Below are 18,097 nucleotides of genomic sequence, written 5' to 3' on the forward strand. Positions count from 1 at the left end.
GCCCCTCGGCCGTGACGGTCCCCAGAACGCACTGGCAGACAAGGGAGCGAGGGCAGTGCGATGCTCACTGAGCGCTCCCGGCACCAGCAGCCCCTTGGAGAGACAGATCTCGTTTGCTTTCCTGAGCTCAGAGGAGAGATACCAGAGTGAATCACTGTACCCCTTACACATTTTAAGGGGAATATGTAGGTTACTGATATAAAATCTCTGTTTTCTTTTGAGATGTAAAGGTCTTAGGAAATAAAACAACCTAGGTGGCAAAGCTCACACTTCCAGATAGATCCAAACCTCCCATAAACCCTGGTGACATTCAGATATTTGTCCCAATTATAAACCTTTTCAGCTGGCTCCTGTTTTTGTGCCAGAGTTGAAGCCTGCTAGAGTACATCTAATGTTAATTTTTAACCACGCAGACATGCCCAAGTGCCTATTTGTTAATGGGAAGGTTAACTAGGCAAAACCAAACCTTCTGAACTTCTCCTTCTGTTTTGCTGTCCCCCAAATCTTCCTCTCCCTAACGTCTTTTTGTACCAAAGGCCACATTAATAATGGAGCCAAAATCCAATCAAGCCAACAATCTAGACTAATCACTCTTCCTACCGCTTCCAAATAAAAGCTTTAGCCAACCTGTATCTTCTCCCTTTCCTAACCCCCAAGCTCAGCAGGCACTCCTCTCTGCTTGTCGTAGGCAGGACCCACGTAGAAAGGGCCTAAGACTTCCCTGCTCCTGCTAAGGCTAGCCCTCCACGTTCAGGCAGGGGCAGCTGGATGGCAGCTGGGGCAGACCGCAGCCGCCCGGGCCCCAGGAGGCCAGTGCTAAACCCACCGCCACCCACAGGCCATGAACACATGCAGAGTACAGCCCCACGGATGGACCGACAGGGACGCCACGCTCTGAAATTCAGTGTTCACAGATAGATGAGAGTTAGGGCAATTGTGGGAAACATAAGAAAACAACAAAGAGATCATGGGAAGGAAGAGGACTGTCCAAGTCTGTCAGGACTCATTTAATGGAGCTTAATTTTACTGAAGGCCCTGCAGTGCTTTGACGGGTATAAAAAAAGCCTTCCCAGTCACTGGAGCCTTTGGCTAGCGCAGCAGCCGAGGTCACCACAGCCTCAAAGGCCGTTATGGAGGCCTGAGATCCTGGGAAGAGCAAAATTAGCACGTAAAAGAAACATTTAAAATACAGCTCTGTCCTGCATGGGTCTCCTACACTGCTAGCTCCACAGCCACACATCAGAAAAAAGCCTGCCCTACACACCCTGGAAGCTGGGCCATTTTTTATTTAATCACTGAAACAGGTAGGGCAAGTACCAAACCAAAATATCACAGTCATTAAAATAAAGTATTTTATGTCAGAGGCCTAGATTCAAAACTGGTCTTGATATTAAGAAGGAGTTTGCCATTACTGAAATGTATCATTGCAAACAGTGGGGAAAAAAGAAAAAGAAGCGCTTGCAACCACAGTGCCAGAGTGCTGAAACCCAGCCGTTGCTGCTGGTCTTCCACGTGCACACAGTAACCCCTAACAGCTCAGAGCCTCTTCCCCACAGCACTCGCACCCGTTTGCCGGATCAACCTGCCTTTCTCACCTTGGGGCAGGTCCTGAGCAGGGGCCACCCTGCGAGGTGGGCGAGGGGCTGGCTCAGAGTTTGGGACAGCCTGCGCAACTGCCTCAGCACCAGCACTTCCACAGCTATCTGCCAGTGCTCTCCTCCTGCCCAGCACACTCAAGCATCATTCCTGGAAGTATTGCTGCAGGAGACTGGTATCTATGGAAACCACGTTTCCAAATGCCATTCCATCGACTTCTCCGGCACCCTAACACAATTCCTGAAAGGACGGTATAGCTCCTATCGCTGCTGCCCCAAAGCACCCTGCTCCAGGGTAACATACCTGCTTGGGGAGGCGATGCTGCCGGGAATCGCTGCGCTGCATGCGAGGATGGCATTTGTCTCGTCAGAACTAATACCGGGCATATGGGGAAGCGCAGTAGCCATGCTGCCTGCCCGAGAGCTGGGAAGCAGCCTCATTTGCAGAGGTGTCCAAGTTGTCAAAACAGCACCTGTGCTGACTGGTGCTGGCCCTCTGAGGGCTGGGGAAATGTTATCCAGCGGGCACAAGGCGAGCACTGGGTACACAAACCTTTGTGTGTTGCTTTTGCTGATTAAAAACCTCACTGGAGGTTCTTATTCTTATTCTACTGGATTCTTCAAGCTGAAATAAGGCAAGGATGCTTTATACTTCTAGAGTATGGTTTTCTAGCAATGCTTAGCTCTTAAAAAGGCAGGCAAAATTTCCATTATTTTAAATAATGTTCTAGCTGTGGCTAGAACATGGGAAAAATGTCGTATTTCAACAGAGGAATGAGATGGGGCAACAGATCCAATTTTTATTCTCACTGGATTGCATCTAACCTCTCCATTTCCTTCTGTTATTCGATTTTAGTTGTGGAATCTATGGCATTATAAATATAAATGCAGAAAGTGGATACACTACTTAAACATTAAAATAGTTCCCTTTATAATTTTATTTTCACTGAAAGGTAACTAAAAAAGATAAGAGTTATACAATGAGTTTCCCATGTAATAAAAATTCAGTGTCAAATTTGGGTTGGCAGGATACGCTCGCTTTTAGTGAAAACAGTTCTTTACATCATGTGTTGTGGTGAAGTGCACCCAAACGCCAGGGTTAAACCAAACAAGCTCAGGTTTCTACAAAATCAACATACCTTCCTTAAGGATGATCAGTTTGCATGTAAAACTACCCCCCCCAATGTTTACTTATTTTTAGCAGCTGTGGCCACAGAATTCAATATGAGAAGTGCTCAGTAATACTATTATAAGCAGGGCTAACACAGCCCGAGACTTTGCAGACTACATGACCATGAAAGCACCGAAGCAGGAGGGTTATACAGGCCCATTTACTAAAGATCAAGAGAAGTGCTAGAACTGACCCATCATGTCTGCACAGTTAGAAATTTCAAACTCAAGTTAGGCAAATGTCATGACAGGAGTTAATCATCACCTCTGTGCAAGAACCCTCACCTTTTCAGAGTATACACCTGGGACTGCAAGCAGTCTGATAAAAGGGGGAATGACTATTGCGGTGTAGTATGTGGATGTTCTTTCTTAGTGCAAAAGAACAACCTACCCGGGGAAGTGGGCGGCAACAGCACGTTAATAAACACGTACAGTTAAGTCAATGAGATGACAGCTGGTTTGGAACTTTAAAGCATCATCTTCCTTCCCAGCACCCTGCCCATCTCTACTTTCTGTACTTCAAATAGTTACTCCTGTAAACCTCTAACTCAAGGACTGTGATTTCCTATGCAGAATACGGAGCGCACTGATTTCTAGCAATGTCTATTTAATTCACTGTCGACCTCTGTTCACTACACACTTTTTAATGCAACATACATGAACCTCTCCAGAAGCCCAGAAATTTCCTCTGTGTTCTGCAGAATGTAATGGACACAGATAAAAAGTTATGTGCACTGGCTTTCTATAACGTATTCTGTAATAGCCATTTAGAAGACATGTATCAACAGCCTGTATGTAATGCCCACACGCTCTTTCAGGCACTAACGTTACATATTTTCTGGCATTTATGGCATTGATTAAAGTTAGAATCATCATCACAACGTCTTGCTGAAATCCACTAAATGTCTCTAAACAGCCACTCCAAAACCTTGCAAAAGGATTTCCACAACTCATCTGGGCGAGGGGAGCAACAGACAGGGGAAGGGTGGAGAGGAGCTCCTTCCCTGGACTAACCCACACAATAAACAGGTAACGAGGGATCGCATCTTACCTGTGGGGTTCTGGAGGAGCTTGGGCTGCTGGCAGCTGAAGACACCATGCTCACATTGGGGTTCATACTTCTCTCTCTCTCGTCCTGATAGATACGATCCCGCTCCGAGTCAGGCAAGTTGAGGAAATTCTGCATTGCCCTCAAGTTTACCAGGAGGGACTGGGAAGCTGTCCTAGGGTCTTCTTCTTTACGCAGGATCTCTGACAACAAGCCCTGGTTCAAAAAATTTAAAAAATAAAAAATAAAATAAAAAAAAAAGCCCAGTCAAGTGTTGATTTTTTGTTTTTTTTTTTATAATTTGTTTAGTGTAACCAGCTGGGTTGCAATACTGAGAACCTGCAGCAGAATCTCACGGGCTCTCCCAGAGGGGATATTTTGTAGGAAAATGTTTATCTTCTGGGGGCTGGGGTTTATTTTGGGACTGTCCTATTCTGGCACTGTAATAAGCTTCTGAGTATGGAGATGCTGGATAGGAAGGTAGGTGCATTGGGTAGAAGAAATTGCAGTTACCACCAGGTGCTTGCTGCAAATATTTTAGGAGCTGTTAGATCTCTCTCTCTCTCTCTCTCTCTTTTTACTTGAAGCTGGGAACACTTGGCAATCCTGCTCATCTTTGACAAATCTGCCAAGGTTGGTAAATTTAGTTTCGACATTTAAACAGTGCAGGAGGTTTATAAAGAAAAACATTTGGCTGGTTTTTGATGTTACAGTCCGTTCATTTTGGTTTGGACAGTCATTTCTGAGAGGAGAAAAATGGAGCAATAATAAAGCCTTAGAATCTAGCTTTAGGGATTTAACTCATTCTTTCATGCCTCCTTTTAAAATACCACAGGCTTCACATTGCAAGAATGAATGAACACCATATTCATCTAGTTTTTACAAAAGCCATTATTCCAGGAGGTAACCAGCATAGCACTTCCAAAAAAATGGGGGGGGGAAGAGTTGGAAAGGTGAAAATGTTATTAGAAGAGCCTCAAATCTAATGATGGGATTAAATTTATGCATAACTGTACGCACTCAACAGTTCCACAGATTATCTAAAAGTTAAAGGCACAACACACAAGCCTGGATCATGGCCTACAGAAACTACCAGGACACAGCGTGTGCCACCAGCTTCCCCTAGGCACCCCCTCACATCCGACACTTCACAAATGGGTATTTCACTCCAAAAAGCAGTAACAGCAATTTCCTGAACTACAGATGTTTAAATGTACTGGTGTGCAAAGAAGCAGAGAGGGATTATTTCTGCCCATCAAGACTACTTATATCATAAGAGATGGCGGTCCGGGGCTCGTTATTTTAAAAGGCTATCCTGCCAGTGTTTCCCTGAGCAGTGCAATACCACTCCTGCTTCCCGCCTGCCATGACCCAGAGGCTCTCTGCAGCACTGCTCCCAGGAGCGCTGGCCACAGAAGCCATGTGAAATCCCAGTCGGAGCTCGGAGGGCTCACTTCAACCTACTGCTGTGAGAGGAGCAACGTTCAGCAACCATGTGCAAAGAGACACCACAGTGCCCCAGCCACGATTTAGCTGTCGCTGTTGACATGAGCATTTTGCAGTTACTTTACAGCTACAACCGAGGCAAGCTGCCTCACGAGTGTAGTCAAGGCTTACTCCTTTCTTGTAAGAAAAATGTTGTAGAAAACAACTATGTAGTCAAAACTGTAATATTTAGTCTTAGTTTATTTTCTTCCGTATCAGAGAGTCTCCTCCAAAAAGCCTTGCTAAAACACTGCACTACAAGTTGGCCAATTAACCAAATGCCAACATTTTTAGTATATGTTGATCTTATTTACCAGACTTCCTGACAAAACCAACAGACCAGCAAATGATGTATCTGTATCTGCATTTATCTGCTATCTGCTATTGAACATCTACATTAAAACACATACATGAAAGCTCTACTTCAGCACTGTTCACGCCAGAAGTGCTCAAAACAAGCTCAACACGCAAGCTGAAGGTAGGTTGCACACAGCTCCATCTTTTCAGCTCCTCATCTACATAATCAAGCTAAGAGATTCCCAGTTACATTTTCCTGCAATTATGAGAGTAGTTACCAGAAGGACTGGAGGTGGAAATGGAGCCATGGTGGGACCTTCCAGTCAGAAATGGGATCGGAGAGAGAAGCTGGCTGGTGAAAAAGGTCTACACTGGGAAAAAGTCTGAAGAAGGGGCAGTGCTGGGCTGGCCCTGGCCTGGCCTCTGGTAATCTGTGACCTCAACACAACTGCATGCTCGTACTTGGCTTCTTCCTCAGGGTTTACCACCCCTCAGAGAAGCTAGGGACATTTTGAAAAGCTTTCCAGAGTTTGCCAGGCTCACAGGCTAAGGGAGATTAACCAAAAAAGGACATTACAGAAGCCTGAAGCCATGACTTGAACAATTCCAAGATCAATACAGCAAGTCCCTACTACAATTTTCCCTTAAAGTCAGTGGAAAATTCTCCAAATGCAGAAAATAAATGAAATACCAGTTCCACAGATTCTCTAAATTCTTAATTTCCTGAGTCTTTTAAAGGATACATACCTTCTTTTTTTAAAAGAGAAGATCAACTTCAAAAATTAATGAGTTTAGGTTGAAAGAAAGGTACCTGAAAGCTACTGGAGCTGACTCCAGACAGCTTTTTCTCCCTCCCATCTTAGTCTGGCTAAATTTATGGTCCAATTTCAAAAATGGAGAGCAGAAACATATGTGAAAGCATGCCAGCAATTACTTTTCAGTGCAGTCATTGACTCCCTATGTAAATCAGAGGCTCACAGGTACAAGTGGCTTGGACATGGCACTAAGAGGTATCTCACTGCCTGAGATACCAACTCTTGTGCCTGGAGGCTCTGATTCATCACCAAAAACAGCTTATCATGGGGTACATCCAGTGGTTTTGAACCCTAGCCTGCGCCTCTTGCTTCTATGAGGGTCTCATTTCTGCTACAGGGACATAGCAATATTTTGCATCGCTGCTCGATCACCAGGCTGTACAGCCACCTCCTAATGCAGGCACCTGCTCCAGGGAGAGGGACTAGCTCCTTCGCCCAGCGCCGCGACACAGGCAGCCCCTCGCAGGGGCTGAGCCCTGCTCCCCCATGCCCCGCTCCAGGCCCGCAGGTAGAAAACCTGGTTGCAAAGAGAGTTTTTCCTGCTGCTCCTCCAAGTGCTTTGGCAGCTTAGGACCATGTAAACAGCAGGACAGATAATAAGAAAACTGACTCAGAGGGAAAAATCTCATGTCCTCCTGCAACTGAAGATAAACAACGCTGGTAAAGAACAGCGGCTAGATAGCTGAGTGATAGGGTAGGACAATAAAATAAAGTATCTTGAGAGCAGTAACGTTTACAATAATATAATTCTGAGCTACTGAAGTATACACAAACTAACCAGTGAGCAACATTATAAAAAATAAAGTGATATTAAATAATCTGTTCAGCCTTTTTGTCACCTGCAACAAATTAGGCTTTCAATATGCAAAACATCTTCCTTCCAGAAAAACAAATGATCATGATTTCATTTAATTGTAATTTAATGAGGCATAATGTATTTTTTGAAGTGATATACACCAGGTGTGTGGTGAGGAAACTGGCCCAGCCAGACAAACCCTACTGTTTCTATTTTTGAGAAAACCCTAAAGCCAGCCAGGGACTGTTTTCATTTCTGCAAATTATGTTTCTGCTGGAGGGGGTGAGGGAGGGAAACCCACAACATTCGTACATTTGTTATAAAATTCCATTGGCTAAATTAGCTCATTCCAACTTACTTACATCTCACGTATTAAAAAAAAAAAATTAAAAAATTGGCAGTTTGCACAGTAACCAACTCTGCAATCCTAAAGAAGATCCTCAGGGACTAGAAAGTCTTAAACTGATTTTAAATAGCCAAACAGATCTTCTATACTGAACACAGCTCTCAGGATACATTTTAGGATATGTAGCTTGATAGTATCTTTGCTTTTCCACTCCTGTGCACCATTTTTAAGGCAGTTGCTGAAGAGGCAACTGATGAAAAGTTTCATGTTCACACAGGCCGTGCTCATGAACGAGGTGTGTGCTCACCCCAAGACAAGGACTCTGCTCAGGCACAGTTTGGTTTATGCTTGGAACTTGCACCATTTTTTAAATTACACACTGGATCCATAACTGACTTAAAATAAAAATAACCAGAGGTGGAAAAGGAGCAAATGTCCAATCAAAATAAAAAAGTCACTGGAGCTATTTAAGGTAGGAGTAATTTTGACAGTGCTTTTTCAAACTAGCTGAAATCTAGTCTTTCAAAACCAAGCCAGCAAAGCCACTATCTTGGGGGTTTGCTTTGCACTCATTTATGAAACCCGATTTCTGAACGAATTTCTTTTATTTTTATTAACTACAGAATTTCCAGGATGAACCACCCAAACCTCATGGGCAAGACATCTTTTCTTAAGCAACTTCTGAAAGACGATGCAGTACAACGTAGAGCGAATGTTATTCAGACTGACTCCTACATCCAAAGGACCAACTGACCAGCCATCAAGGCCAACCCAAAGGCTTGACCAAAGCCCACAGAAGGCAAGCGAAGCCTTTCTGCCTTCTTCCCAAAGGGCTTTGCCTCAGGCCTGGAAAGGGTGTAAATGAGATCTCAGTGGGACAGCAGACTGCGCTACCAGTGACCGAACGCAGGACAGTTTTGAAACCAGAGCTTTTCAAAAGCAATCTGGATGGGGGCGAGGAGGTCATGCTGGAGTGCAGCCCAGACACCGATGTCCTGGGGACAGAGGAGGATGAGGGCCATCAGGCAGCAGGAGACTCGCGAGCACTGGCCAGGTCCTCACATGCGTCAGGTCCAATGACTCAGATGGGAGCTCCGCTCCCCCTCGTACAGACCTAAGCAACGCGTCTACAAGAGCAGGCACTAAGGTTAAAAAGGTTCAAAACAGGCTTTGGACAATCGAAAAGCTGGCCAAGGCAAAAACTTAAATAAACTCAACTAATGTGCTAAACCTCAGTTTTTATGTTCTGTATCAGGAGATTATATATATGAAGGACTAAAAAAAGCATAAATACTTTTTTCATACTTTTGGTTTATTTGTGCCTCTCCATACTTCAGCTATTGCCAAAAGCAACAGAGAAAATGATGAAATACTAGAAAAATATTGCTCCCGTAGTACTTAAAGCTCCAAATACTTTAAGCCCAGTACTTGTAACTGACAGTCTCAGTAGAAAAGCTATCCTGCTTCCCATCAGGTATAGATGCGACTCTGATCAGGATCAGAAAATGTAGGGATTTATTCAAATTCAACATCTGAATCTTAAGGATCAGTGATGTAAACCTGTCCTCGCTCAGCATCCCAGTTCAGCACGCAAGACTTATTTCCAGCATGGAAGGCAGCATTCAGGGAACCCCTAGTTAGCTACTCTGAACTACACTGAAATTGTACCTTCAGCAAACAAAAACAAACTTGATTTTGCCAGGCTAAAATGACCGTTTATATTTAAAATTGACTGCTACTTGCAATTGAAAGCTAGAGGAGGCAGGTCAGCCCAGGGAGCTCTGCTGCAGAAGCACTAACTTCACTAACATTTCAAGGAAATAAAGCAACTCCACCTGCTGTGTTTTCCTCACATCAAAGCAGGCTTTTACCATGACATCTCTTTGCCTCTCTGCATTTACTCCAGGTCCCACCTTCAATATTGTCTTCTGGACTGAGTAAGATACGTTCAACAATTCTAAAAATACTTCTCTGCCTCTAAGTATACAGCACTTGACAAGAACCCCTGTATGAAGTACTTGCAGGCTTCTTAGGACACAAGCTCATTTTCAAACGCTCACTGCTTTGTTTCCATTCCCTTGCATCTCTTCCTAATTCCAGCTAGGATACAAAGCAGAAGTGCTGGAAGTCTCTTAGAAATGCTTATCCTGGCAATGCATTCAGTCCAATTTTGCTCAGCAAAATTGCTTTAGATAATCAGTGGAAATTTTTGAGTGGTTAGCCAAACTAAGCACCTTCGTATCCATCCTGTCACAGTTTCCATTGGGCAAAACTGTGTTTGCACCCTGTTCCCTGACCAATTCTTCTGTCTCAACGGGCAAAACGTGCGGTGCCACTTTTGTGTCAGTTCATATGAACTTCAGAACTCAAAGGACTTTGACTGGTTTTCCATCACTGTAAATGGGAGACCAGCTGTCTCCCACTACCCTTCAGTGCAGCTGAATGCATCACATCAGTCCCTCATTTAAAAGAAATCTCCTGATCTCTAGATTCACCGCCTACAGCCAGAGTATGAGCCTCGTTCTTAAACTCATTTAACTAATGCTAAAATACATACATCTCAGGAGAGAGCTGCTTAGGCACGAAGCATTTAGAGGCTGATTTGAATAAAACTTATACAGGGTGCAACAATGACAATTTGATTTTTATTATTAAAAATGAAGTGTTTAAATCCTCAAAGAAAATGCCTTTATTGCATTAGTTTAATAAAGCCTCTTTTTTATTATGGTATCTCTTTTTATGAGAGAAGACAGGATGTGCATGTGAAGCTGGATGTATGGGGAAAAGGAGGAAGAGAAAGACCGACCACCTGCAGCCACAAAGTGCCACCATTTATATGACATGCATGTCAAACCTTTATACTGAAATACGCCGGAAAATGAGCAAGACGTACAGCTCGTGCACACTCTGTATATCCATGCATTTGCTTCCAAGGCTTAGGACTCCTGTGCATCAGCTGAGCAGGCAGCAGTCGCCTCCTACAAGCACACATTCTGAAAGCCTGACTCACATGCTACTTAAGATCTTTTCATTCAGCCTATTGAATACAATTAAGTTAATTGAAACTGAAATTTTGGGCACTGCAAAACCCACTGTTGGAACAAATATCCCATGTACCGAAAATCTGCAATTTATTAAATTAAGCACTTCCCTTACAGATTGCCTTCTTTCCTGTGAGTACAACAGAACGCTGCTTGTGCCACATTACACACAAGAATAAAACAAGTAGGCAGCATGAAAGGGTTTCATGCAATAAGAGAGAGTTTTCTATGGGGAAAAAACCCAACAAAAAATCCCCCCCCCAACCAAAACCAGAACCCTTGCTAATTGAAAGTCTGTGCACAATGGGGCAGACACCATAGCAATGAATGCAGCATGACTGTCTCACTAGATACCAGGCAGAGAATTAAAGCTGCTCGTCTTCCTTTCACTTAAGTTAAAGGGAAAATTATTTGCAAAAGGAATTCTGTCCAGGATTTGGCTCACAAGCAAGTAGAGGTGGAAGAGTAAGTTATTGCAACAAACCGTATTTCTAATCTTAAAGCCTCTTAGAGGACCCTTTTCTGATCCCACTTCAGTTTGGGGGAATTTTGCCAAAGAAAGCAGAATTAGACGTAAATGAGGAGTCACCACCCACCTCCCTCCCTGCCTGCCTCCAAAGCCTTTCTTTGGAACTTCCTTACCAACCACGCTCCTGCTCTCTGAGCCCCCAACCCCTCTGTAACTGACTGGCAACACCTCTGCACACTGCAGAAGTGTTATTTCCCCCTTCCTCATTGCATGAGTCTGGACTTGCCCACAGTTGCACCAGAAGCTGGGGCACCATCCAGCATCGATCCTGAGTTTCCCTATGCCTCAACCCACTCCTGCAGCCAAGGTGTGACCAAATCCCTCGAACAAGGTGGATCAGTTTAGTTTATTTCATCATAAGTTTCACTACATCCGGGGCTGGTAGAGGTTCCTCCTCCCGGTGCGGTTACTTCCTTTAATCCAAAGAGGCATGGTTAGGCACCAGCCAACCCGGGCGGGAGCTGAGCTGGGTAAGCACTGCCTTCCTACCTGCACGCTGGAAAGCCAACGCTCCTCACCCAGAGCTACTCTGGGTAGGAGGGCTCAAGGGAGGGAGCAGTGCTCTTTGGGAAGGGAGTTACAAGCAGCCTGAACATGCCTGGTGTTTTTACCCAGCTCTTTGTATCTGGCACCACAACTGTTTCATTCAAAAAGCCTCAGGTTCATGGATATTTCCAGTTTCTGAGGCTGTTCAGTAAAACAAGCACTGGCCACTCGCCCAAACATTTTACTAGTTTTGGCTATTATGTCAAAACATTGGCAAAAAAAAGATGCTTAAAAAAAAGAAGAAAGATATAAACAGAAACACTCATTCAGTCTATGGGCTTTGCAGTCCACTGGGCACTCCCGAGGAGGAGAGAAGCAGTTCACTGATCCAGTGTTTTAGACTGTCTGGACTCTTACAAACAGCCTGACCAACCGTCCTGACTGCAACTCCAAGAGCCTGCAGCAAAGAAGGGTGCTGAGCAAGCGGGGAGAGGAAGGAACGTACGTTCATTTTCCTTATGCAAAGCAGGATTCAAATGACCTATTTTCCAGCTAGGTCTGGATCTGTGAAGAGCACAGATCACTTCAGCACCTCCAGATTTGCTAAAAAATTTTCCAGAGAAGGACAAGGTAAATCCAAGAGAGCATTTTCAGGCATTTCCTTTAAAATAGTCCTCTTTCTTCTGTAATCATCACCAGCCGCCCATTTCTCAATACATTACAACCTGCGATAAGCAAGCTTTGGCTATGACAACCTTTTCCAACCTGAATGCTGTATTAGGAGAAACTACAGTGCAAGAGGGAGATGGCACAAGGACTCTGCTCTGAGGATGGCCAAAATCCATGTGCGTATTCTCCTCCAGGAAGAAGTCCATAGCCTTGATAACAGCTTTGGCCAGCAGTCCCCTTGTCCTGCCTCCCATTTCACGGTAGCTTGGCTGGTCAACCTGAAGGGTACTCATGCTTTTAGAGGCTACTAGTCACCTAGAAGTTATCCTGATTTAAAGATGATGCATGCTTCAGCCAGGTAGGCATTTTTTGAGAACTCCAGCCTGCACTGACAGCCCCTTTGATTTTACTGCACTGTTTGAGACCAATGAGGGACAGCTGCTCCCCCTGCGCATTAAAACCTTCTCACCCTCTGCAGCCTGTATCTTGCAGGCACTTCCTTCACTCTAGCCTTTTCAAAGCTTTGACTGCTTTCAAAAATGTGCACAGGGCAATTCCAAGTGCAAGGTGCATCTGCTCTGTCTCTGACAGTTGCGCTTTTCCTGTGGATTTGCAGTATTAATCAGACTTTTCCTTGTTTTTTTCTCAAGACTGAATGGTTTCATACAATCAAAAAGCGCCAAAGTCTTACAGAAAGCAAAGCTGACTGTTTTAATAGCAACTTCAGCTTACAGTTTGGCTGCGTATCAACATGCTTTATGAAGATGCCCTCCATCTTAAAATAAAGACACCAGGTATGACGATGTAACTCAAGTGTTTGATGGGCCTCATACAGCTCTCTACCTTCCATTCAAACCCACTCACACTCTTGCACACAGTTTTTAAGACCCAGACAAGGATGCCTAGCTTTCCATTAGCAAGCTATTAGTTCATAGCAGCAGTCCAAACAAAGGGAACAAACTATTTCAGTAAACAACACATTCAAATCAAGGAGCCTGCAAATTTCCAACTTATGGGTCACAGGCCAGCAGAGCTGCAAAAGGGAGCCAAGGCCAAGGATCTTGGCCATGAAGAACTTGGGCACAAACTATGCAATTACACAAGCAAGAAACTGAACCTCCTGCCCCAGCAATACTGCCAACTGCCTTAGTCATGGCAAGCTTTCTCCACCCCCTTGATCCACTCTTCCATGTATGAGCCAGTGGGCCCCCTGGTTGCCTTGGAGGGAGGGAAATGGTGGCCAGCTAAGCGTAGGATCAGGAATATAAACATCCCTTGTGTGTTGTCCTCTCTGCCTGCATCGTACCCGTCTCAGTGGGGCTCCTGGAACAGGGCAGAACAGCCCCGGCTCCACTCCTTGGGCCACACCACCTCCTTGACAAGTTTGAACAGCGACTCACTGCAGTCCACAAGAGAGGACCATACCTGGAGTTAAAAACTGCAGTGCTGCCAGCTTCTGCAAGAGAAAGGAAGGCTACATATAGCTTAAGAGGGTGTCTTTCCAACATACACCATTCTTAATCATTGCTGAGCAGGCTGTGGGCAACACCAGCTTAGACAAACATGGTAGTGTGCACCACCATTTGAAATGTTTTGAAGGTTGTGTAGGAATTTCCTACTCATTTGAAATTGTGTCATTAAAACCACCTTCAATAACTGTATTGTGTCTGTGGGTCTGAGAACTCTCTTCTACCTGTCCTGTTTGCTGAATAAATAGGCATTTAGATTCCACAGTAGGGTGAATTAAAATTGTGACATTGACTCTGTAAAGATAAAATAAAAATAAGGGGCAGAGGTTAGCCCAAGGCATTTACTACAAATCAGTCATACACACTTTGAGGGTTCTTCACACCCAGTTTCAAATAAATCTGAAAATGTTCACTTCGGAACTTTCTGTTTGAAAGAAACCCTCTTCATGGCTAAAACAGCCTGGGCCAGCTCCTAGCCAAACACCCTGTGCAGCTCTCCCGTGCGCACAGCAGGTACAAAGCTGCCTGATGTTCAGCCTCCATCTCAGAGCACTGTGCCCCAGGAAATGCACTGGATTTGTCACAGAGCCTGAAGTGCTTTGTTTTCATGTGTGCAGACAACATGGCCACAGGTATAAGCAAATATTGTTGTCTTAAGCTATGTATTTCCAACTTTAAGAGGAAGATTTGGATGTTACACAAACCATACAGTTGCACCTCTCCTTCTTCTGACCCTCCTCACGTCCCCCTTCCCACACACAGATGCATACATACATGTGTCAGCCATTTGTTCCGATGGATTTAGCCTAGTTTGGATCAAAGCTTCCTCTAGTTCATTTAACAGATTTGCTCAGATGGAAGGTCTCAGGGGAGAAATGATGTTAGTAAGAGGGGGTTTTCAGCATTGAGTATGTAGGTCATTGGACTTTAAAATAAATTAGAGAATAGTTTATCTATTAAACAAGCCTCACAGTACATATTTCATGAAGCTATACTTAATTATAGGCTAATGTGCACCACAGAGCTACCATGAAGTAAGACTAAGCAGTGGCCCATAATGCAGTGATTAATACAATTATTAGCTGGCTGGCATACAGCATCTATTATTTCATACCATCGTGAGAAACAACAGACCTCCAGTTTCTAAGGCTGGCACTTCCTGTGAAATGTAACAAACCCAAACATTTCCAGAGAGAAACGCACAAGTCTGTACCTCCCAAGGAGAGGATCCTTGAGGCAGCAGGGGGAATGCAAGGTGGTGAGAGCAGACTTGAACTTCCACTTCAAGTGCCTTTTACAGAGTTTGCTTCTTCACCATGGGTGTGTGGGAACATCCCACATCTTCTACTGTGCAGCGCAAGGCTGGCTGCCTTCTTAATACCTCCAACAGTCTCTGACGTGAGGGGAGATTGATTTGAGTTGGAATTAAAAGCTGAGGACAGGGAAGCATAAATATGTACCTATGCTCTTTTGCTACAGTGATGGCTCCTAGGGACATGATGCAGTATATTTAAGATCCACCAGTCTTCTATATTAAGGCCCTGTAAACTAATGAAACACAGCTGTGAGATGAACAAATCTTTTATGGATGTTTAAGACTTGCCTGTTCTGGAATCAGTGTCATGGACTGTATAGTACATGATATTACTTGTGATGGAGGGCTAAAAAGTAAGTGATTTCTTTCCTTTTATGTAAAATTATGTGTCTGGTATCTTGTAATGAAGCGATCAAAATTGGGAAGATTTTTTTTTTTAAAGAAAAGCTAGAGAAGCTAGTGTATGCTAAGATAAAAGTCAGCAGACTGACAAAACCAGTGATACTAGTACACCCTGAATTACAGACCCCATTTTACATACTGAACTCAAATGCAAACTGGTCAGAGGACAGAGCATCACATCCCATTTCCAGGCGCAGTCCTGCACAGGAAAGGTGCTTGGCACCTTCTCAAAGGACATTACCTTGGCATGTCTGCTCAGGTCTGTGCTCCCAATGAGTGAGCCCGGTCTGAATGGTTACACACCTGGTGTCCTAAGTCATATAAGGCATTTGAAAATGCTGTCAGGTGTGACTGGCCCACAGTCACACTGCCAGGAGCCACTGAAGTTGGGAAGAAACCACATTTCACCCAAAGACCTGTTTAGTGTCCCAAAACCACTAGATCTATGCCAGAACACTGCAGGAGCTATAAAAAGAGAAAAAAAAAAACCACCACCCCCATCCCAAACCATACTGCAGCTGATTTAGTCCAGATTTCAGACTATCTGTCAAGAGTTGTGGCGCAATCTCTACTGTGGCTGCTAACAAACACCATAGATGGATGCAATGCTGTGCCATTGCTAAGAAAAAGCCAGCGTAGTCTCTCTCACATGCTTGCCTTTTCCCTGCTGTCCTAGAAAGTCAACCTGCAATGTCTGGTCAGTGATATGCAAGGCTTGGGGTTTCCTAGACACACAGCATCAAAACCTTGCCTCCTTTTAAATACTACAGCAGAACTGTAGATTTAACTCACAAGTTGTATGACAGCTTTCTCACTGGGGGATGAGCTTTTGGTTTAATGGCAGGCTTGGGCATTACCAAGCCGGCTCTCCCAGTCCGGCTGAAGCAGAGCTTCCTGTTCAGTGACAGTGGCAAAACCCTCACCAGCAACGTTACTGCTGACCTCTCGCTCAAGTTCAGAATATGTCATTCTGTCAATACCATCTACCTTGATTATACCAGGCTTTATATACAATGGGTTATGATCCCAGAGGGATGAAAAGCTTTTCCAAATTAAAAGCAGCATTTTAAAGAGGAAATACTCATGCATTCCTATGTAGTTTTCATTTGATATCCTCAAGGCTAACCCCAGAACTCAAAGTCACGTTGATTGGAAGTGAATGTTTTTTCTGAGTGCAGCCATCTTATGAATTTAATGGAAGAAGGGAAGTAATAAAAATGTGCTCCATACGTTAATTAGTTCCCTCATAACATGGCATTTCCAAAATGGCAGTGCCAAAGAAAATCATTAATCCAGGACAACAGACAAAGGCACTGTATGGGGCAAGGGACAGACCTCCAGGAGACACACTCATGTGGCCCTTGTTTTCTCTAGCTGGTAAAGCTTACCTCAAAGACCAACTCTGACTGCACAAAAGGAATTTGTACCGGTATTAAATATGAAGCCACTTTCCATTTCTTTAGCCTTGTTACAGAGTATCACAATTGAGAGATCATACTTTGAATGCCTTGAATGGTACCTGGCAGCAGGATAAATGGAAATGGCTTGTCTTTCTGAACACGCATTGACCCTGGGTACTCCAGGTGCTAGGCTTAAGCTGACACTATCATGCAATCATTTCAACATCTGCATTTCACTAGGCGAGTGAGAAAATCCGTGTCATATGTGTGAAAGCAAACACAATCTGCTGCAAATGCCAGACATCTTTCCCAGCAGTCAGTCTTTAGGCCTATGCACACTTGTCTTATACATTTCTTGTGGCAGTAGCCTCTGGCACTAGTTGTGGCATCAGTTGTACCACACGAAAGAACTGAGGAAATGACAGAAGCCCAAAGACACCTCTGACTCTCACAGCCTCTTGTTACCTCTTTCTGGCCATCAGGCAGGGGCAGATGTGGAAGTTTATAACCACAGAGAGGAACTGAGGGAAGAACGCACACGAGCAGAATTACTGCTAGAAAACAAAGCTCAGCTAATGGCACAAGGGTGACCAAATGCAAACGAACATCTGTTCCAGGAAGAAAGAGTCTTGTTCAATCCTGACAAAGAGACTGGGGGAAAAAAACGGAGGGTGGTTTGACCTGTTTCTATGGCACGCCTCCTGCCTTGATCTGCAACAATCATACAGCCCCACAAGAGCCACAACTTTGCCCCCTCGGCACTTCTTGGTTATAGAATAGAAATTGATACCTGTGTGCGGTTGAATGCTACTCTTGCAAAGACAGCTTGAGACACACTGGCTCTCTTCAGCTCATCTCTGACTTGCTGGTAAATATCTGGAGAGACTTCCACCGATGAATTTGATGGCTCTGGTTTGACAGCTCTAGGGATGGGTGGATGATTCAAGAACTGCTGGTTGATAGCTTGTGGGTGCTGGTGAGCCAATAGCCGGCTGACAGCAATCTGTTGGTTTATCAGATGGGCCATTGCTATCTGCTGCCTCACCAGTTGTGGACTGAGCTGAGGAGACAGGAGCCCAGGGTTTATCATTGTCTGCATCGTTGGCACTTGGTTTCGGATTGGAGTACTGTGGTGAATTTGGCCATGAGGAGACTGTTCGCTAGTTTTTCCCAAGGTTGCCAGCTGGTTGATATTTGGTAAGTGCATGGGACGTTGACCAAGAACACAATAGTC

At 44.4% G+C, this 18,097-nt stretch overlaps 1 protein-coding gene across 1 annotated transcript in view; it reads right to left on the bottom strand.

Annotated features, from left to right (window-relative positions):
- Positions 1-18,097, bottom strand: part of SATB2 (SATB homeobox 2) — a 118,932-nt gene that overhangs the window by 35,954 nt on the left and 64,881 nt on the right. The window contains exons 7-8 of the mRNA XM_009331567.1: positions 17,654-18,097; positions 3,817-4,029 (exon numbers count right to left, since the gene is read on the bottom strand). The exon at positions 17,654-18,097 is cut by the window's right edge and continues 4 nt beyond it. Of these exons, the coding sequence (XP_009329842.1) occupies positions 3,817-4,029; positions 17,654-18,097 (657 nt within the window). The remainder of the gene's footprint in view (positions 1-3,816; positions 4,030-17,653) is intronic.

Source organism: Pygoscelis adeliae, unplaced genomic scaffold, assembly GCF_000699105.1.
Source record: "Pygoscelis adeliae isolate BGI_AS28 unplaced genomic scaffold, ASM69910v1 Scaffold160, whole genome shotgun sequence".
Lineage (NCBI taxonomy): Eukaryota > Metazoa > Chordata > Aves > Sphenisciformes > Spheniscidae > Pygoscelis > Pygoscelis adeliae.